Genomic DNA, 21,346 nt, shown 5'->3' with positions numbered 1-21,346 from the left:
AAGAACAGGCCCCCCCCCGATGCAGAGAGAGAGTCACCATGGTGCCTCCCAGTGGGGAAATAGGGAGAAACCCCTCCATAGGGGAACGCCTGGGGTCGGGCCCCTCCAACCCACTCGAGGGGACCAACATGACCTGAGCTGCTATCACTGTGGCCAGAGAGGTCACGTACGGACCCATTGCCCCAGGCTCAGGGACAAACTGAGCAGACCCAACCTACCCAGGGTTAACTGGGTAGGGACTCAGCTGGTCGAGGGGCAGATGACCCAGGCAAGGGGGGCTACCGGTTTACCACCTGCTCCGGAGGGAAGAGTACCCCAGGCCAGCTCCGCCAGAGGGCTGGAGGCTCTGGACTCAGGGTGCTCGGTTTACAGGGTGGGCGTGGGGCTGTCCCTCCGCAGAGAGTGCCTTGTTCCCCTGGACGTGGATGGGAGGAAGGTCAATGGATACTGGGATACGGGCGCGGAGGTGACGCTGCCCAGCCCGAGGTGGTGGCCCCAGATCGGGTGGTGCCCAACACCTACCTGACCCTGACAGGGGTGGGCGGGACCCCATTTAAGGTACCCGTGGCAAGGGTACACCTGAAATGGGGGGCCAAGGAGGGCCCCAAGGATGTGGGGGTACACCACCATTTGCCCACTGAAGTTTTGATGGGGGGAGACCTAGAGGACTGGCCAAGCAAGCCCCAGATCGCCCTGGTTGTGACCTGTAGCCAGAGCCAGCGAGGTGTACTGCACCCTGACCTTGGGGAAGGTACCACACCGGAGGTGCAGGACCCTACCCTGATGAGGAGGGAGCGCCGAGGGGCACGGCTTAGAGAGGCTGAGGCCTCAGACCTGACCACTGAGGGGGAACTCCGTCCTTTCCCCAGCTGCTGAGTTCCAGGCCGAGTTGAGGAAAGATCCCTCCTTGCGGAAGCTCAGGGACCTGACCGACCTCAGTGTGGGACGGACCATGAGGAGAGGCTGCCAGGAGAGGTTCCTGTGGGAGAAGGGGTTCCTGTACCGAGAATGGGCTCCAACAAGAGAAGTAGAGTCCTGTGAGATCAGGAGGCAGCTGGTGGTACCCCAGAAGTATCGCTGCAAGCTACTGTACCTGGCCCATGACATCCCCCTCTCAGGGCACCAGGGAATCCGGCGTACCCGGCAGAGGTTGCTACAGAACTTTTACTGGCCCGGGGTCTTTACCACGGTCCGGCAGTATTGCCGATCGTGTGACCCCTGTCAGAGGGTGTGGAATCATAGAATCATAGAATCAGAATATCAGGGTTGGAAGGGACCTCAGGAGGTCATCTAGTCCAACCCCCTGCTCAAAAGCAGGACCCATACCCAATTAAATCATCCCAGCCAGAGCTTTGTCAAGCCTGACCTTAAAAACTTCTAAGGAAGGAGATTCCACCACCTCCCTAGGCAACGCATTCCAGTGTTTCACCACCCTCCTAGTGAAAAAGTTTTTCCTAATATCCAACCTAAACCTCCCCCACTGCAACTTGAGACCATTACTCCTTGTCCTGTCCTCTTCCACCACTGAGAATACTCTAGAACCATCCTCCCTGGAACTACCTCTCAGGTAGTTGAAAGCAGCTATCAAATCCCCCCTCATTCTTCTCTTCTGCAGGCTAAACAATCCCAGTTCCCTCAGCCTCTCCTCATAACTCATGTGTTCCAGACCCCTAATCATTTATGTTGCCCTTCGCTGGACTCTCTCCAATTTATCCACATACTTCTTGTAGTGTGGGGCCCAAAACTGGACACAGTACTCCAGATGAGGCCTCACCAATGTCGAATAGAGGGGGACGATCACGTCCCTCGATCTGCTCGCTATGCCCCTACTTATACATCCCAAAATGCCATTGGCCTTCTTGGCAACAAGGGCACACTGCTGACTCATATCCAGCTTCTCGTCCACTGTCACCCCTAGGTCCTTTTCCGCAGAACTGCTGCCTAGCCATTCGGTCCCTAGTCTGTAGCAGTGCATTGGGTTCTTCCGTCCTAAGTGCAAGACCCTGCACTTATCCTTATTGAACATCATCAGATTTCTTTTGGCCCAATCCTTCAATTTGTCTAGGTCCCTCTGTATTCTATCCCTGCCCTCCAGCGTATCTACCACTCCTCCCAGTTTAGTATCATCCGCAAATTTGCTGAGAGAGCAATCCACACCATCCTCCAGATCATTTATGAAGATATTGAACAAAACTGGCCCCAGGACCGACCCCTGGGGCACTCCACTTGACTCCGGCTGCCAACTAGACATGGAGCCATTGATCACTACCCGTTGAGCCCGACAATCTAGACAACTTTTTACCCACCTTTATAGTGCATTCATCCAGCCCATACTTCTTTAACTTGCTGACAAGAATACTATGGGAGACCGTGTCAAAAGCTTTGCTAAAGTCAAGAAACAATACATCCACTGCTTTCCCTTCATCCACAGAACCAGTAATCTCATATTAGAAGGCGATTAGATTGGTCAGGCATGACCTTCCCTTGGTGAATCCATGCTGACTGTTCCTGATCACTTTCCTCTCATGTAAGTGCTTCAGGATTGATTCCTTGAGGACCTGCTCCATGATTTTTCCAGGGACTGAGGTGAGGCTGACTGGCCTGTAGTTCCCAGGATCCTCCTTCTTCCCTTTTTTAAAGATTGGCACTACATTAGCCTTTTTGCAGTCATCCGGGACTTCCCCCGTTCGCCACGAGTTTTCAAAGATAATGGCCCATGGCTCTGCAATCACAGCCGCCAGTTCCTTTAGCACTCTCGGATGCAACTCGTCCGGCCCCATGGACTTGTGCACGTCCAGTTTTTCTAAATAGTCCCTAACCACCTCTTTCTCCACAGAGGGCTGGCCACCTATTCCCCATGTTGTGATGCCCAGCACAGCAGTCTGGGAGCTGACCTTGTTCGTGAAGACAGAGGCAAAAAAAGCATTGAGTACATTAGCTTTTTCCACATCCTCCGTCACTAGGTTGCCTCCCTCATTCATTAAGGGGCCCACACTTTCCTTGGCTTTCTTCTTGTTGCCAACATACCTGAAGAAACCCTTCTTGCTACTCTTAACATCTCTTGCTAGCTGCAGCTCTAGGTGCGATTTGGCCCTCCTAATTTCATTCGTGCATGCCCGAGCAATATTTTTATACTCTTCCCTGGTCATATGTCCAACCTTCCACTTCTTGTAAGCTTCTTTTTTATGCTTAAGATCTGCTAGGATTTCACCGTTAAGCCAAGCTGGTCGCCTGCCATATTTACTATTCTTTCGACACATCGGGATGGTTTGTCCCTGTAACCTCAACAGGGATTCCTTGAAATACAGCCAGGGAAGGCCCGGGACAAGGGAAAGCAGCTTTGAGACCTTTGCCCATCATAGAGGAGCCTTTCCAGAAGGTGGCCATGGACATCGTGGGGCCTCTCAGCAAGATGACCAGGTAAGGGAAGAAATACATTCTGGTGGTGGTAGATTTTGCCACCCGCTACCCCGAGGCCGTGCCCTTAGCTTCCATTGAAGCAGACACCGTGGCCGATGCGCTCCTGACCATTTTCAGCCGAGTGGGTTCCCCAAGGAAGTCTTGACAGACCAAGGCTCCAACTTCATGTCGGCCCTGCTCCGGTGCTTGTCAGAGAAATGTGGGGTCCGGCACAACTGGGCCTCAGCTTATCACTCCCAGTCCAATGGGGTTGTGGAGAGGTTTAACGGGACGCTAAAGATGATGCTGAAAACCTTTATGAACCAGCAACCGCAGGATTGGGACAAGTACTTACCGCACCTGCTGTTCGCGTACAGGGAGGTGCCCCAGGAGTCTACCGGATTTTCGCCTTTCGAACTGTTATATGGAAGGAGGGTGAAGGGGCCCCTGGACCTGATGAGAGATGAATGAGAGGGGAAGGCCACTCCCGATGGTGCGTCAGTGGTGGAGTATGTCCTGATCTTCCGAGAGAGACTGGCTGAACTCATGGGCCTCTCCAGGGAGACTCTGGCCAGAGCCCAGAAGAAGCAGAAGGTCTGGTATGACTGCACAGCGCGGGCCCGTGCCTACGTCACCGGAGATCAAGTGATGGTTCTCATCCCCGTGAGAAAGAACAAACTACAGGCCACCTGGGAGGGCCTCCCTTTCAAGGTTTCAAGCAGCTCAGTCGAGGTAAACTATGTGGTGGAGCTGTCGAACCGGGCGCACCACTGCCGGGTGTACCATGTGAATATGATGAAGCCATATTATGACGGGGGAATGTGGTGTTGACCGTGTGTGGACATTGGGAGGAGCAGGGAGATGACCCTTTAGTAGATCTATTCCCTGGGACCAGAGCTGGTTCCCCCCTGGAAACAATTCCCCTCTCGGATCAGCTAACCCTTGCCCAGCAAGCTGAGGTCAGGGGGGTGCTGCATCTATACCAAAAAGGACGGGTCGGTCCGGTTCTGTGTGGACTATCGGAAACTCAATGCCATCACTGTATCTGATGCCTACCCCATGCCCAGGCCGGATGAGCTCCTAGACAAGCTGGGAGGAGCTCGGTACCTTACCACCATGGACCTTACAAAGGGCTACTGGCAAGTGCTGCTGGATGCAGATGCCCGGCTGAAATCGGCCTTTATCACCCCTCTGGGGCTCTATGAGTTCCTGACCCTGCCTTTCGGCCTCAAGGGAGCGCCGGCCACCTTCCAGCTCCTGGTGGACCAGCTCCTGAGGGGGATGGAGAGTTTTGCCGTGGCGTATATTGATGACATCTGTGTCTTTAGCCAGACCTGGGAGGACCACGTGTCCCAGGCTAGACAAGTGCTGGACCAAGTCCAGGGGACTGGGCTGACTGTAAAAGTGGAGAAGTGCAAGGAGGGGATGGCGGAAGTATCTTACCTGGGCCATCGGGTGGGGAGCGGCCGCCTAAAGCCGGAACCAGCCAAAGTGGAAGTGATCAGAGACTGGCCCGCTCCCCACACCAAAAAGCAGGTCCAAGCCTTTATTGGGATGGCAGGATACTACCGAAGATTTGTGCCCCACTTTAGCGCCATAGCCACCCCCATCACTGAGCTATGCAAGAAGGGGAAGCCAGACAAGGTGGTCTGGACCGAGCAGTGCCAGGAGGCTTTCCGAGCGCTGAAGGAGGCTCTGGTCAGTGGCCCAGTTCTGGCAAACCCAGACTTTGACAAGCCCTTTGTGGTGTTCACAGACGCCTCAGACACGGGACTGGGGGCGGTGTTAATGCAGGAGGATGAAAAGGGGAAGAGACACCCCATCGTGTACCTGAGCAAGAAGTTGCTACCCCGGGAGCAACGCTACGCGGCCATCGAGCAGGAGTGCCTGGCCATGGTGTGGGCCCTCAAGAAACTAGAGCCCTATCTCTTCAGGCGACACTTCACCGTCTACACCGACCACTCTCCCCTGACCTGGCTGCACCAGATGAAAGGAGCCAACGCCAAGCTCCTGAGATGGAGCCTGCTCCTGCAAGATTACAACATGGACGTGGTCCACGTGAAGGGAAGTGCCAATGCTGATAGTGGATGCGCTGTCCCGGAGAGGGGGCCCTGAACTTCCCCAGGTCACTGGTCACAGTGACCTTGCTCAGTTCAGTCTTGAAGCGGGGAGAGATGTGACGATGTGGGGCAGCAGGGAGGGGGGAGTGTTGACCTGGGAATGTGCCCTTGGGATGGGAGACCTGAGAGCTTGTCAGCTGAGCCAGGGGGGGTTGGGGCCAGGTGACACCTCTGCCCAGGAATGTGAAGACAGGCTGCAGGAGAGAGCCGGCTGGGTGGGTTTAGTTTCAGTTTGGGGCTGGGTGGAGGAACACAGGGAACCCCAGGGCTGGGGTCTAAGCTCCCTGCTCCCCCAGAAGGACTTGACTGAGGGATCCTGGGGGTACCCACAAGCTCTGTTTTGGACTGTGTTCCTGTTGTCCAATAAACCTTCTGTTTTACCCTGCACCCCAACTTCGCAGTCAGACGTGACTCAGCCAGCCAGTAAAACAGAAGGTTTATTAGACGACAGGAACATGGTCTAAAACAGAGCTTGTAGGTGCAGAGAATGGGACCCCTCAGCTGCGTCCATTTTGGGGGGCAGTGAGCCAGAGAACCTGTCATAAATATAAAGGGAAGGGTAAACCCCTTTGAAATCCCTCCTGGCCAGGGGAAAGCTCCTCTCACCTGTAAAGGGTTAAGAAGCTAAAGGTAACCTCGCTGGCACCTGACCAAAATGACCAATGAGGAGACAAGATACTTTCAAAAGCTGGGAGGAGGGAGAGAAACAAAGGGTCTGTGTCTGTCTGTAGTCGTCTTGGCCAGGGACAGGACAGGAATGGAGTCTTAGAACTTTTAGTAAGTAATCTAGCTAGGTATGTGTTAGATTATGATTTCTTTAAATGGCTGAGAAAAGAATTGTGCTGAATAGAATAACTATTTCTGTCTGTGTATCTTTTTTGTAACTTAAGGTTTTGCCTAGAGGGGTTCTCTATGTTTTTGAATCTAATTACCCTGTAAGATATCTACCATCCTGATTTTACAGGGGGGATTTCTTTATTTCTATTTACTTCTATTTTTTATTAAAAGTCTTCTTGTAAAAAACTGAATGCTTTTTCATTGTTCTCAGATCCAAGGGTTTGGGTCTGTGGTCACCTATGCAAATTGGTGAGGCTTTTTATCCAACATTTCCCAGGAAAGGGGGGGTGCAAGTGTTGGGAGGATTGTTCATTGTTCTTAAGATCCAAGGGTCTGGGTCTGTAGTCACCTAGGCAAATTGGTGAGGCTTTTTACCAAACCTTGAACAGGAAGTGGGGTGCAAGGTTTTGGGAAGTATTTTGGGGGGAAGGACGCCTCCAAACAGCTCTTCCCCAGTAACCAGTATTAGTTTGGTGGTGGTAGCGGCCAGTCCAAGGATAACGGATGTAATATTTTGTACCTTGGGGAAGTTTTGACCTAAGCTGGTAAAGATAAGCTTAGGAGGTTTTTCATGCAGGTCCCCACATCTGTACCCTAGAGTTCAGAGTGGGGGAGGAACCGTGACATGGTGGCACAGTGGTGGGATTAACCTGAAATCATTTTGAGATCCAGTTGAGATTTTTTGAACTAGAAGTACAGATTTTAAAAAGGAATTTTTAAGAAGACCAGAAAGCAGCTTTGAAACTGAAAGCAGCTTGGTTTCTCTCTGCTTTGTGGCCAAGCAGAGACAAAAGGGGATTATCTTGTGAATTGCAGGTTTTCTTTGCCTGGAGGCAGGGTACTTAACTCCTGCAGGGAAATTCACAGTCTTCCAACCCAGAGGTTTTTTTTTCTTTTCTTCCTAAAAGTAAATAGGGGGTGTGTGCTCTACCCATTTGCCTGGAGACAAAAGTGGCAGGGTTTTTTTTAGGATTTTGATTTTTTTTTGTTTTACAAGGAGCACAGGTTTGAAAAGAAATTTTTTTTTCTTTGGGCTGGGTAAGCAGGTTTCCAAGTAGTTGGAGGTTTTTGCTTTAATTTGGGCCCAGAGCAGAGACAAGGGAATTGTCTTTTTCTGTAGGCTGACAATCACTATCAGAGAATAGGTATTCTATTCCAGCACAGCAAAATTTTACAGCCAAATTTTGTTTGTTTATTTCTAAACCTCGGGTGTAAAGTTAGTTAAAAACAGAGAGGTTAGAATGGCCAAATCCTCGGCTCGACTACAGCTGGAATTAGCCAAATTTCAGGCTGAGGAAAAACAAAGGGAACATGAAAGACAGATAGAACTCATGCGGCTGGAGAAGGAGGTACAGGAGGCTGCCCACAAGAGGGAAATGGAGGCAAGGAAGCATGTGGAGGAGATGGAGAGGATAAAGGCCCAGCAGAATATACCAACAAACCCTAGCAATCCTTCTCCAGGTACCACTTCCCATCCCAGAAAGTTCCCCACCTACAAGGCAGGTGATGATACTGAGGCCTTCTTAGAAAACTTCGAAAGGGCCTGCCTTGGGTACAACATCTCTACTGACCAATACATGGTAGAGCTGAGGCCGCAGCTCAGTGGACCCTTAGCTGAGGTGGCAGCTGAAATGCCTAAAGAACATATGAACAAGTATGAACTGTTTAAATCCAAGGCGAGAGTCAGAATGGGGATAACACCCGAGCAGTCTCGTCGGAGGTTCCGAGCCCTAAGGTGGAAACCAGACATGTCATTTACCCGACATGCCTACCACATTGTGAAACATTGGGATGCCTGGATATCAGGAGCAAGTGTTGAATCTCCAGTAAATTTGCCCTTCCTAATGCAAATGGAACAATTCTTAGAGGGTGTTCCTGAGGAAATAGAAAGATACATCCTAGATGGGAAACCCAAAACTGTAATCGAGGCAGGAGAGATTGGAGCCAGATGGGTGGAGGTGGCAGAGAAGAAGAAAACTGGTCGCAGTTGGAGCGGAGACCAGAAGGGACCACCCCAGACCACACCCTATTACCGGGGGCTGCCCAAAGCCCCACCTACCTCCCAAAGAACCCTCCAGACCCCTTATCGTCCCACCACCCCGTTCTCCAGCAACCCACCTCGCCCCGGTGACCCGTCAGCTGGACGATGTTTTAAATGTAACGAGCTGGGGCATGTAAAGGCCAACTGCCCCAAGAACCCCAACAGATTACAGTTCATTGCACCGGAATCACACCAGAGGTCCACAGGCCCAGATACCTCCCAGATACCCTTGGAGCGGAGGGAAACTGTGAGTGTGGGCGGGAAGAAGGTCACCGCGTGGAGGGACACCGGAGCACAAGTGTCAGCTATCCATGCTTCCTTAGTGGACCCCAATTTAATCAACCCAGAGATCCAAGTGACGATTCAACCCTTCAAGTCCAACTCTTTCAATTTGCCTACAGCCAAGTTGCCTGTCCAGTACAAGGGCTGGTCAGGAATGTGGACTTTTGCAGTCTATGATGATTATCCCATCCCCATGCTTTTGGGGGAAGACTTGGCCAATCACGTGAAGAAGGCCAAGAGGGTGGGAACGGTCACCCGCAGCCAGGCTAAACAAGCTGTGAGGCCTAGCTCTGTTCCGGAAACTTCTATCAAGGCCCGGTCAGAGGTGATGGACCCGGACCCCAGGCCAATGTCTGCAACAGCAGTAGTGGATCCAGTCCCAGAGACCCAGACGGAACCAGTCCCAGAACCGGAACCAGCCAAACAACCAACACCAGACCCCGTGCCAGCACTGAATCCAGTACTTGCAACCTCAACACCAGAGGGCCCCACTGAACCTGAACTGGCAGCAGCCGATAACCCTACACAAGAGGCTCAGCCAGAGCCTGAATCCCAACATAGTGCACCAGCGGAGAGCGGTTCACAGTCAACAGAAACAGCTCCATCCCCTATATCGCTTCCAGAGGGACCAAGCCTAGGTCCACAATCCAATGAGGAACTGATGTCTCCAGCATCAAGGGAACAGTTCCAGACCGAACAGGAAGCAGATGAAAACCTCCAGAGAGCTTGGACGGCGGCACGGAGCAACCCACCGCCTCTCAGCTCTTCTAATCGATCCAGGTTTGTTGTAGAAAGAGGACTTTTATACAAGGAAACTCTTTCTGGGGGACACCAGGAAGACTGGCATCCTCAGAGACAGTTGGTAGTTCCAACTAAATACCGGGCCAAGCTCTTGAGCTTAGCCCATGATCACCCTAGTGGCCATGCTGGGGTGAACAGGACCAAAGACCGTTTTGGGGGGTCATTCCACTGGGAGGGAATGGGCAAGGATGTTTCTACCTATGTCCAGTCTTGTAAGGTGTGCCAAAGAGTGGGAAAACCCCAAGACCAGGTCAAAGCCCCTCTCCAGCCACTCCCCATCATTGAAGTTCCATTTCAGCGAGTAGCTGTGGATATTCTGGGTCCTTTTCCGAAAAAGACACCCAGAGGAAAGCAGTACATACTGACTTTCATGGATTTTGCCACCCGATGGCCGGAAGCAGTAGCTCTAAGCAACACCAGGGCTAAAAGTGTGTGCCAGGCACTAGCAGACATTTTTGCCAGGGTAGGTTGGCCCTCCGACATCCTCACAGATGCAGGGACTAATTTCCTGGCAGGAACTATGAAAAACCTTTGGGAAGCTCATGGGGTAAATCACTTGGTTGCCACTCCTTACCACCATCACACAAATGGCATGGTGGAGAAGTTTAATGGAACCTTGGGGGCCATGATACGTAAATTCGTAAATGAGCACTCCAATGATTGGGACCTAGTATTGCAGCAGTTGCTCTTTGCCTACAGAGCTGTACCACATCCCAGTTTAGGGTTTTCCCCATTTGAACTTGTATATGGCCGTGAGGTTAAGGGGCCATTGCAGTTGGTGAAGCAGCAATGGGAGGGATTTACACCTTCTCCAGGAACTAATATTCTGGACTTTGTAACCAACCTACAAAACACCCTCCGAACCTCTTTAGCCCTTGCTAGAGAAAACTTACAGGATGCTCAAAAAGGGCAAAAAGCCTGGTATGATAAACATGCCAGAGAGCGTTCCTTCAAAGTAGGAGACCAGGTCATGGTCTTAAAGGCGCTCCAGGCCCATAAAATGGAAGCATCGTGGGAAGGGCCATTCGTGGTCCAGGAGCGCCTGGGAGCTGTTAATTATCTCATAGCATTCCCCACCTCCAACCGAAAGCCTAAGGTGTATCATATTAATTCTCTAAAGCCCTTTTATTCCAGAGAATTAAAGGTTTGTCAGTTTACAGCCCAGGGAGGAGACGACGCTGAGTGGCCTGAAGGTGTCTATTACGAAGGGAAATGTGCTGGTGGTGTGGAAGAGGTGAACCTCTCCATGACCCTTGGGCGTATGCAGCGACAGCAGATCCAGGAGCTGTGCACTAGCTACGCGCCAACGTTCTCAGCCACCCCAGGACTGACTGAACGGGCATAACAACTCCATTGACACAGGTAATGCTCACCCAATTAGGGTCCACCCTTACCGGGTGTCTCCTCAAGCTAAAACTGCTATAGAACGGGAGATCCAAGATATGTTACAGATGGGTGTAATCCGCCCCTCCGAAAGTGCATGGGCATCTCCAGTGGTTCTAGTTCCCAAACCAGATGGGGAAATACGTTTTTGTGTGGACTACCGTAAGCTAAATGCTGTAACTCGCCCAGACAACTATCCAATGCCACGCACAGATGAACTATTAGAGAAACTGGGACGGGCCCAGTTCATCTCTACCTTGGACTTAACCAAGGGGTACTGGCAGGTACCGCTAGATGAATCTGCCAAGGAAAGGTCAGCCTTCATCACACATCTCGGGCTGTATGAATTTAATGTACTCCCTTTCGGGCTGCGAAATGCACCCGCCACTTTCCAAAGACTTGTAGATGGTCTCCTAGCGGGATTAGGAGAATATGCAGTCACCTACCTTGACGATGTGGCCATATTTTCGGATTCCTGGGCAGACCACCTGGAACATCTACAAAAAGTCCTTGAGCACATAAGGGAGGCAGGACTAACTGTTAAGGCTAAGAAGTGTCAAATAGGCCTAAACAGAGTGACTTACCTTGGACACCAGGTGGGTCAAGGAACTATCAGCCCCCTACAGGCCAAAGTGGATGCTATCCAAAAGTGGCCTGTCCCAAAGTCAAAGAAACAGGTTCAATCCTTCTTAGGCTTGGCCGGTTATTACAGACGATTTGTACCACACTACAGCCAAATCGCTGCCCCACTGACAGACCTAACCAAAAAGAAACAGCCAAATGCTGTTCAGTGGACCGGAAAGTGTCAGAAGGCCTTTAACAAGCTTAAAGCGACACTCATGTCTGACCCTGTACTAAGGGCCCCAGACTTTGACAAACCGTTCCTAGTAACCACAGATGCATCCGAGCGTGGTGTGGGAGCAGTTTTAATGCAGAAAGGACCTGATCAAGAATTCCACCCTGTAGTGTTTCTCAGCAAAAAACTATCTGAGAGGGAAAGCAACTGGTCAGTCACTGAAAAAGAATGTTATGCCATTGTCTACGCTCTGGAAAAGCTACGCCCATATGTTTGGGGACGGCGTTTCCACCTGCAAACCGACCATGCTGCACTAAAGTGGCTTCACACCGTCAAAGAAACTAACAAAAAACTTCTTCGGTGGAGTTTAGCTCTCCAAGATTTTGATTTCGACATCCAACACATCTCAGGAGCTTCTAACAAAGTGGCTGATGCACTCTCCCGTGAAAGTTTCCCAGAATCAACTGGTTAAAATCGTCCTTGAGATGTGGAAAATATTGTTAGTCTTTATGTACTTGGTAGTATATTTAGAGATGCATGTGTCTTATTAACTCTGTTTTCCTAGAGCTCCAGGAAGAAATCCCAGCCAGTGTTTCACCCTAGCTGAGATTTGGGGGGCGTGTCATAAATATAAAGGGAAGGGTAAACCCCTTTGAAATCCCTCCTGGCCAGGGGAAAGCTCCTCTCACCTGTAAAGGGTTAAGAAGCTAAAGGTAACCTCGCTGGCACCTGACCAAAATGACCAATGAGGAGACAAGATACTTTCAAAAGCTGGGAGGAGGGAGAGAAACAAAGGGTCTGTGTCTGTCTGTAGTCGTCTTGGCCGGGGACAGAACAGGAATGGAGTCTTAGAACTTTTAGTAAGTGATCTAGCTAGGTATGTGTTAGATTATGATTTCTTTAAATGGCTGAGAAAAGAATTGTGCTGAATAGAATAACTATTTCTGTCTGTGTATCTTTTTTGTAACTTAAGGTTTTCCCTAGAGGGGTTCTCTATGTTTTTGAATCTAATTACCCTGTAAGATATCTACCATCCTGATTTTACAGGGGGGATTTCTTTATTTCTATTTACTTCTATTTTTTTATTAAAAGTCTTCTTGTAAAAAACTGAATGCTTTTTCATTGTTCTCAGATCCAAGGGTTTGGGTCTGTGGTCACCTATGCAAATTGGTGAGGCTTTTTATCCAACATTTCCCAGGAAAGGGGGGGTGCAAGTGTTGGGAGGATTGTTCATTGTTCTTAAGATCCAAGGGTCTGGGTCTGTAGTCACCTAGGCAAATTGGTGAGGCTTTTTACCAAACCTTGTCCAGGAAGTGGGGTGCAAGGTTTTGGGAAGTATTTTGGGGGGAAGGACGCGTCCAAACAGCTCTTCCCTAGTAACCAGTATTAGTTTGGTGGTGATAGCGGCCAATCCAAGGATAACGGATGTAATATTTTGTACCTTGGGGAAGTTTTGACCTAAGCTGGTAAAGATAAGCTTAGGAGGTTTTTCATGCAGGTCCCCACATCTGTACCCTAGAGTTCAGAGTGGGGGAGGAACCGTGACAGAACCATATCTGCCTTTCACTCCATGTCCCAGCCAGCCCCAAACTGAAACTCCCTCCAGCCCCGCCTCCTCTTCTGGGCTTTGTCCCTTTCCTGGGCCAGGAGAGCATCTGATTCCTTTGTTCTCCAACCCTTTAGCTCTCACCTTGCACGGGGGAAGGGCCCAGGCCATCAGTTGCCAGGAAACAGGGTGTTGGCCATTCTCTGTGTCCAGACCCCTGCACACACCTGCTCTCTAGGGCTCTGCAATGATCACACACCCTTACCCCACCACCTAGATACTTAAGAACTGCATAGGGGAAACTGAGGCACACCCACACTATTCAGACGAATGATTAAGAACAGTCCCGCTTCATCACAGCCAGTCTCCAGGGTCCGTTCACTCCCTGGCTTCTCTGCTAGGAGGGCTGGGAGCCAGATTCTCTCCCCAGCTCTGGGAAGGGAGTGGGGTGACAGCAGGAGGGATGGGGTCCAGGACTCCTGGGTTCTGTGCACTGCACCACCCCTGACTTGTAGGGGACTGTACAAGTCTCTACTACACACTGAGGTTTATAACCTTCAGCTCCGCCCATCACCCCCTAACTGATATGTCGGCTGGGAAAGGCCCCCCCTGCTCTGCAGCTCCCCGGCCGGGCGTCCTCTCTGCTAGGCCCAGGGCTTTAAGCAGAAAGAACTTCATGCCCGGGTACCGACCCTCACAGCGGATGGTGATGCTTCCCCTGAGCGCCACCACCGTGCTGGGCCAGACGGTGGGCGTGAGAAATTCTCACCCTGCTTTCAACAAGAGACAGGAGTTAAAGAAGGGAGATACCCCACCCCTGCCTCCCTCCCACCCCAGTTCAGTTCATCTGTCATTCAGCCTCTCTAGGAGTCTGTCCCCTACCAGGCATGGCACTGCCTGCCCCTGGGGACAGGGGGTTCACCCATACATAGCTCAGGACCCAGCTGCATGAGAGATCACCTCTCCCCCCGGCCCCACCTAAGGCCAGCCAGGGAGTCTGACCAGTGGCCCCCTGCAGCTCTGCCCCCCGCCTCGGGGTTGGAAATAGAGTCTGTGACCGGCGGGAGTCAGACAAGACCCACCTTCCCCCAGGCCTTGGGAACAGGGGGCTGTGAGTGCAGGGTAGGAAGCAGTTGGGGGTGGATCGCGGGGCAGGGGTGGATCTGGGGGGTTCTCCCCCATGGCTGCTCTGACCGGGAACCTTTCGGTTCCCCGAGGGGATCTAGAGCCCACAGACGGGCCCTGTTAGCGTTTGTATGAGCTGAAATAAATCCAGGTGTCCCCCCCGCCGATCCTCACAGCCTGGGCATTGCAGAACTTTGAACCAGTGAATGGTTCAAATCCTGGCTTCTTTGTCAGAGTCTGGGAGCCAGATTTGGCTCCTAGTTACTCCATGGGGTCGGGGCACAGGAGAACTGTGACGGGTCTTCACAGGGCGAGTTTGGGTTGTGTTTTCGGGAAGGTTCAGGGCTCGATTCCTCTTTTCCCCACCTCACGCACCCCCTCCCCCATCCTTGATGTTACCACACTCCCCACAGACTGATACTCACCTCCCCATGCCCCGCTGTGCCCCGCCAGCCAGCAGCCTGGAGAGAAAAGTGGTGTTAAGGGGTCACATCCCAGAGCAACTGGATCCTACACCCTGGTCTCAGATCCCCACCATGGCCACACGCCCGGGTCTCAGATACCCCTCGCCCACCATGGCCACATGCCCTGGCTGTCTCCAATACTTACCAAGGAAGAGGACGGTGAGAGCAGACACCATGATGGATCAGTGGGGGGCCCCCCAGCGCTGCCACCAACACCCCAGTGTCCAGCTCCACTGAGCCTGAGGCCCGAGTGCGAGCAGAATGAGGAACTGCGCCGGGGGCTGCAGCCCCAGGAAGCCTGTTTTGCGCTCGGCCCCTTTCTTCCCCATCAGCTGGTTTCTCTGCAATCTCCAGACCAAATCTAAAGCGGTCAGAGCAAAGTCAGCTCCCTGCAACGCCCAGCAAACCACATCCCCTCCTGCAGCTGGGCTCCCAGCCCCACAGACACAGCGCCTCAGCTCCCTCGTTCTTGGGACCCTATTTACCCTGATGTTGCTGGCACCCAGTGCCGAGAGGCTGAACAACAGCTTGAGTGGTTCGTTACCCGGTGTGCTACACCCAATAATCACAACGGGGTGGAGAAGCAGAAAAGTTTATTTGCAGCTGCAAAAAGGTACAGGGAGAATAAAATCTCAAATCCTGCACAACAGAGCAGGAAGTTACACAGGCTTTTATACATCCTTTTTCTCAGCATACTTATCCAATAGCAAGCTGCCCCAAGTATCCATATAGCCAGCCAATCCAGTTCCCAGCTAGTTCCCTGGTTCTCTGTATCATTTGTTAAACTATACATAAAGCTGCTTTATTCAGCATTGTTCTTCCATATCTGCCCTGTTTGGCCTTGCTTAGTTTCAGGCAGTCTGACTCTGCAACATACTGTTGCAGATTCTCAGCATAACTGCTGTGTGTGCCTCCAGGCGGGGGGGGGGAGCGGGGGGCCAAGGACACCTGGGCCTAGTGCGAGGGGGTTTCATCGACACTCGTGGTCTTCCATCCCCTCGAGTTACCTAGTGGCCATGCCCCAGTGTCCCCAACACTGAGATCCCCCAAGACTGGGGCCACCCCACAAGGAAGAACACTTTTGAAAACTGCGACGAACTCCCATCACACAGAGTCCAGTCTCTAAGGTCCATTCATTCCCTGGGTTCTTTGCTGGGAGGGCTGGGAGCCAACCCTCACAGCGGATGGTGACGCTTCCCCCGAGAGCCACCACCCTGCTGGGGCTCACCCAGATGGTGGGTTTGAGAAATTCTCACCCTGCTATCGACAAGAGACAGGAGTTAAACAGGGGAGACACAGCCCCCTGCTTCCCCTCCACCTCAATTCAGTCCATCCCTCGTTCAGCCTCTCTGGGAGTCTGTCCCCTACCCGGGTTGGCACTGCCTGTCCATGGGGCTCGGGCGCAGGGGGTTCACCCATACGTAACTCAGGACCCGGCTGCATGGGAGATCACCTGCCGTGCCTCACCCCACCTGAGGCCAGCCCGGGAGCCTGACCAGTAGGTCCCCTTGCAGCTCTGCCCCCCGCCCCGGGGTCGGAAATAGAGTCTGTGACCGGCGGGAGTCACACAAGACCCACCTTTCCCCAGGCCTTGGGAACGGGGGGCTGTGAGTGCAGGGGAGGGAGCTCTTGGGGGTGGATCTGGGGGGTTCTCCCCACGGCTGCACTGACCGTGAACGTGTCGGTTTCCCCTGCAGGAACAGAACCAGCGTCTGTCGGGGCGGGGGAAGGGGCTGAAACACCGACACAGGGATCGCCCCCCTGCTCTCTGCAACCAGTGGTGGATCAGCCACTGGGCCTATGGGGCCTGTGTGTCCAGGGGCCCTGGCCAAGGGGGGCCCCCTGGAGCCAGGGGCGGCTCTACCAATTTTGCCACCCCAAGCAGTCGCTGCCGAAGAGCGGCGGAGCTGCTGCCCTCACTCCCCACTGGGCCCCTGGCCGGGGTGTGGGGACAGAGCTTCTCCGGTCTTGGGGCTGCAGCTGGGGGGTGTCACGGAGTCCCCGGGCGATGCTCCGAAACTGCTTCCTACGAAGCCAGGCAGGACTCTGGGGAAGTCTCCTCTCTGGGAGCAGCCTGTCTGCAGGACACACAGCTCCCCCGGCTCCACCTTCCTGGGTCTGACCTCGGAGCATTCAGCCTCCTCTGCCCCTCCCTGCGCTTCCCCCAGCGACTCCGCCCAGGCAGGGTCCTCTGGGCTTTGTCCCTTTCAGGGCCAGGAGGGCACCGGATTCCTTTATTCTCCAACCCTTTAGCTCTCACCTTGCAGGGGGGAAGGGCCAGGCCCTCAGGTGCCAGGAAACAGGGTGTCGGCCATTCTCTGTGTCCAGACCCCTGCACACACCTGCCCTCTAGGGCTCTGCAAGGATCATACACCCTTATCCCACCACCTAGATACTTAAGAACTGCATAGGGGAAACTGAGGCGCCCCCACACTATTCAGAGGAAACATTAAGAACTGTTCTGCTTCGTCACATCTCTCCCCCCTTCGAGATCGAACTGAGCGGGGTCACTTTAGCCGGTGACCTGGGGAAGTTCGAACCCACCAACGTTCCCATGGATGCCCCAGCATCTCTCCCGTTCCTTGGTGGGAGTTACACCAGGCCCTTCCAGTTTCACATCCTCCCTTAGGTCGGGGGTGGTCGATAGCACTCACAGGCCGCATGTGGAAAGGTTTATGTGGCCTGTGCCCTTTGGCCACCCCAAAACCCCAGGGGGTCAAACTGGGATTGGGTCTTCTCCCAGCGCTCCAGTCTGGAGGGCTGCAATTCGGGCTCTCTTGGTTAAGAGCCCCCATCTTGACCTGGGCCACATACTGTTTACTTACAGAACTAGCATGGAAACATTCCTCTCTCAACAACCTTGTCTCCCCAACAAGCTGGCCAAACACAGCCACTTGGTTAGAGGACTGTTTAACTTTCTTAACAGCTTTCACTCCATCTGAGACCTTCTCAAAGCTCTCCACACTGGATCTTTCAACAAGAAAGTCAGTGGATCCATTCACAACAGAAAATTTCTGGCTGTTAAGAACTGAAACTTTACAAGTTTAAAGTTTAACGTGGTGATGGGAGAGGGAGTTGGTTGGTACAGGGGACCCGCGAGGGAACTTGGGACCTCGGCCAATGGCCTGGAGAATGGAGACCCCAGTGACTGGTGACCGGGGGGCCCAGCTCAGGAGTCACAGCTGGGTCTGGCCAGTGGGAGGACAATGGGCTGAGGAGAGAGGATCCTGGTAACTGGACCAGCTGGTTCCAGCCAGAGGGGCCAGAGGACAGAAGAGGGGAGAGGAGGCCCAGATGACCCTGTTTATCTGGAGAGAAGACAATGGACAGAGGCGGGCTTCTGGCCAGTGAGATCAGATGCCCAGTTATGAAGCAGGGGGGCTTGGGGCTGGAGAGAGGAAGCAGGCAGAGCCCACCTGGATGCAGGGGAGACTGGGATGTGCTGTGCTGAGGGAGGCCAGGCCTGAGGCCCGGAGAGTTTCCTGTGCTGCGTTCAGATGCTCAATAAACCCTCCTGTGTTACGCTGGCTGAGAGTCGCTCCGGGCTAGAGATCAGGGGGCGTTATTCCCTCTGGGAGTGGAGGCCCTGGGGCTCCAGACCGAGTGGACTCCCTGCGAGGACCCACAGCAGAGACAGGCGTGCTAAGGCTCAGAGAGGTGCAGTTCCAGGAGGCAGAGGGGCCTAACCCCCGAGAGAGAGTGGACCCCCGAGAAGGGCTGTTGCACTAAAGAGGGTTCCCCCCAGGGACCGCACGGCCAAGAGTGGGCACCCCCTGGGAGTCCATGACAGGCCTCAATACCCCTGCTGCACTAGGGGGTGCTATGGTGCAGGGGAAGGGGCTCAGTAGAGGGGCAGTCTCCTCTGGCCGTCACTGCTGGCCCTGATACCCCAGTGCACTGCTTGGGGGCGCTGTGCTGCAGGGAGTGGGGGCAGAGGTCACTAGGGGGCTCTCCCCTGGCCGTCAGTGCCGTCCCCAGTGCTAAGAAAAGTCCTGCAGAGAGAAATCCTACAAAACCCTGTGCAACAATTACAGCCGTGGCCATCTTCACATCCTCCCCGGTGTTCTCGGCTACGATGGGCCTCTCAGTAGACAAGCGTCGCTAGCGGGATGGTTCCTGCTGGGGTTTCCCTTGGGTCTTCCCTCTTTGATATTGTAGCTCTGACTACACCTAACACATAAGAACGGCCACACTGGGTCAGACCAAAGGGCCATCTAGCCCAGTATCCTGTCTGCGACAGTGGCCAGTGCCAGGTGCCCCATTGGGAATGAACAGAACAGGGAACCATCAAGTGATCCATCCTCTGTCGTCCTCCCAGCAAACAGAGGCTCGGGACACCATCCCTGCCTATCCTGGCTAATAGCCATTGATGGACGTAACCTCCATGAACTTATCTAGTTCTTTTTTGAACCCTGTTATAATCTTGGCTTTCACAACATCCTGTGGCAAGGAGTTCCACAGGCTGACTGTGCATTGGGTGAAGAAATACTTCCTCTTGTTTGTTTTAAACCTGCTGACTATTAATTTCATTGGTTCTTGTTTCATGAGAAGGAGTAAACAACACTTTCTTCTTTACTTCTTCCACACCAGTCATGATTTTATAGACCCCGACCTGATCCCCCGTTAGTTGTCTCTTTTCCAAGCTGAAAAGTTTTAATTTCTTCTCATACAGAAGCCATTCCAGACCCCTATCTTTTTTGAGATGGGGCGACCACATCTGCACGCAGTATTCAAGTTGTGGGCATACCATGGATTTATAGAGAGGCAATATTATCATCTATCCCTTTCTTAATGATGTCCAACCTTCTGCTGGCTTTTTTGACTGTCGCTGCACACTGAGTGGAAGTTTTCAGAGAACTCTCCACACTGACTCCCAGATCTCTCTCTTGCCTGGTAACAGCTAATTGAGGCCCCATCATTGTATATGTAGAGCTGGGATGATGCTTTCCAACATAGAATCATAGAATCATAGAATCTCAGGGTTGGAAGGGACCCCAGAAGGTCATCTAGTCCAACCCCCTGCTCGAAGCAGGACCAATTCCCAGTTAAATCATCCCAGCCAGGGCTTTGTCAAGCCTGACCTTAAAAACCTCTAAGGAAGGAGATTCTACCACCTCCCTAGGTAACGCATTCCAGTGTTTCACCACCCTCTTAGTGAAAAAGTTTTTCCTAATATCCAATCTAAACCTCCCCCACTGCAACTTGAGACCATTACTCCTCGTTCTGTCATCTGCTACCATTGAGAACAGTCTAGAGCCATCCTCTTTGGAACCCCCTTTCAGGTAGTTGAAAGCAGCTATCAAATCCCCCCTCATTCTTCTCTTCTGCAGGCTAAACAATCCCAGCTCCCTCAGCCTCTCCTCATAACTCATGTGTTCCAGTCCCCTAATCATTTTTGTTGCCCTTCGCTGGACTCTCTCCAATTTATCCACATCCTTCTTGAAGTGTGGGGCCCAAAACTGGACACAGTACTCCAGATGAGGCCTCACCAATGTCGAATAGAGGGGAACGATCACGTCCCTCGATCTGCTCGCTATGCCCCTACTTATACATCCCAAAATGCCATTGGCCTTCTTGGCAACAAGGGCACACTGCTGACTCATATCCAGCTTCTCGTCCACTGTCACCCCTAGGTCCTTTTCTGCAGAACTGCTGCCTAGCCATTCGGTCCCTAGTCTGTAGCTTTGCATTGGGTTCTTCCGTCCTAAGTGCAGGACCCTGCACTTATCCTTATTGAACCTCATCAGATTCCTTTTGGCCCAATCTTCCAATTGGTCTAGGTCCTTCTGTATCCTATCCCTCCCCTCCAGCGTATCTACCACTCCTCCCAGTTTAGTATCATCCGCAAATTTGCTGAGAGTGCAATCCACACCATCCTCCAGATCATTTATGAAGATATTGAATAAAACCGGCCCCAGGACCGACCCCTGGGGCACTCCACTTGATACCGGCTGCCAACTAGACATGGAGCCATTGATCACTACCCGTTGAGCCCGACAATTTAGCCAGCTTTCTACCCACCTTATGGTGCATTCATCCAGCCCATACTTCCTTAACTTGCTAACAAGAATACTATGGGAGACCGTGTCAAAAGCTTTGCTAAAGTCAAGAAACAATACATCCACTGCTTTCCCTTCATCCACAGAACCAGTAATCTCATCATAAAAGGCGATTAGATTAGTCAGGCATGACCTTCCCTTGGTGAATCCATGCTGGCTGTTCCTGATCACTTTCCTCTCATGCAAGTGCTTCAGGATTGATTCTTTGAGGACCTGCTCCATGATTTTTCCAGGGACTGAGGTGAGGCTGACTGGCCTGTAGTTCCCAGGATCTTCCTTCTTCCCTTTTTTAAAGATTGGCACTACATTAGCCTTTTTCCAGTCATCCGGGACTTCCCCGGTTCGCCACGAGTTTTCAAAGATAATGGCCAGTGGCTCTGCAATCACAGCCGCCAATTCCTTCAGCACTCTCGGATGCAACTCGTCCGGCCCCATGGACTTGTGCATGTCCAGCTTTTCTAAATAGTCCCTAACCGCCTCTATCTCCACAGAG

The 21,346-nt window shown here is 52.5% G+C and overlaps 1 protein-coding gene across 1 annotated transcript in view; it reads right to left on the bottom strand.

Annotated features, from left to right (window-relative positions):
* The window catches only part of LOC140901866 (leukocyte immunoglobulin-like receptor subfamily A member 2), a 67,703-nt gene extending 52,589 nt beyond the window's left edge, over nucleotides 1-15,114 (bottom strand). Inside the window, exons 1-2 of the mRNA XM_073321292.1 lie at nucleotides 14,940-15,114; nucleotides 14,756-14,791 (exon numbers count right to left, since the gene is read on the bottom strand). Of these exons, the coding sequence (XP_073177393.1) occupies nucleotides 14,756-14,791; nucleotides 14,940-14,970 (67 nt within the window). The 5' untranslated portion in view covers nucleotides 14,971-15,114. The remainder of the gene's footprint in view (nucleotides 1-14,755; nucleotides 14,792-14,939) is intronic.
* Nucleotides 15,115-21,346: the final 6,232 nt, after the last annotated feature.

This window comes from Lepidochelys kempii, chromosome 23, assembly GCF_965140265.1.
Source record: "Lepidochelys kempii isolate rLepKem1 chromosome 23, rLepKem1.hap2, whole genome shotgun sequence".
Lineage (NCBI taxonomy): Eukaryota > Metazoa > Chordata > Testudines > Cheloniidae > Lepidochelys > Lepidochelys kempii.
This window is presented reverse-complemented; position numbering and strand designations above follow the sequence as displayed.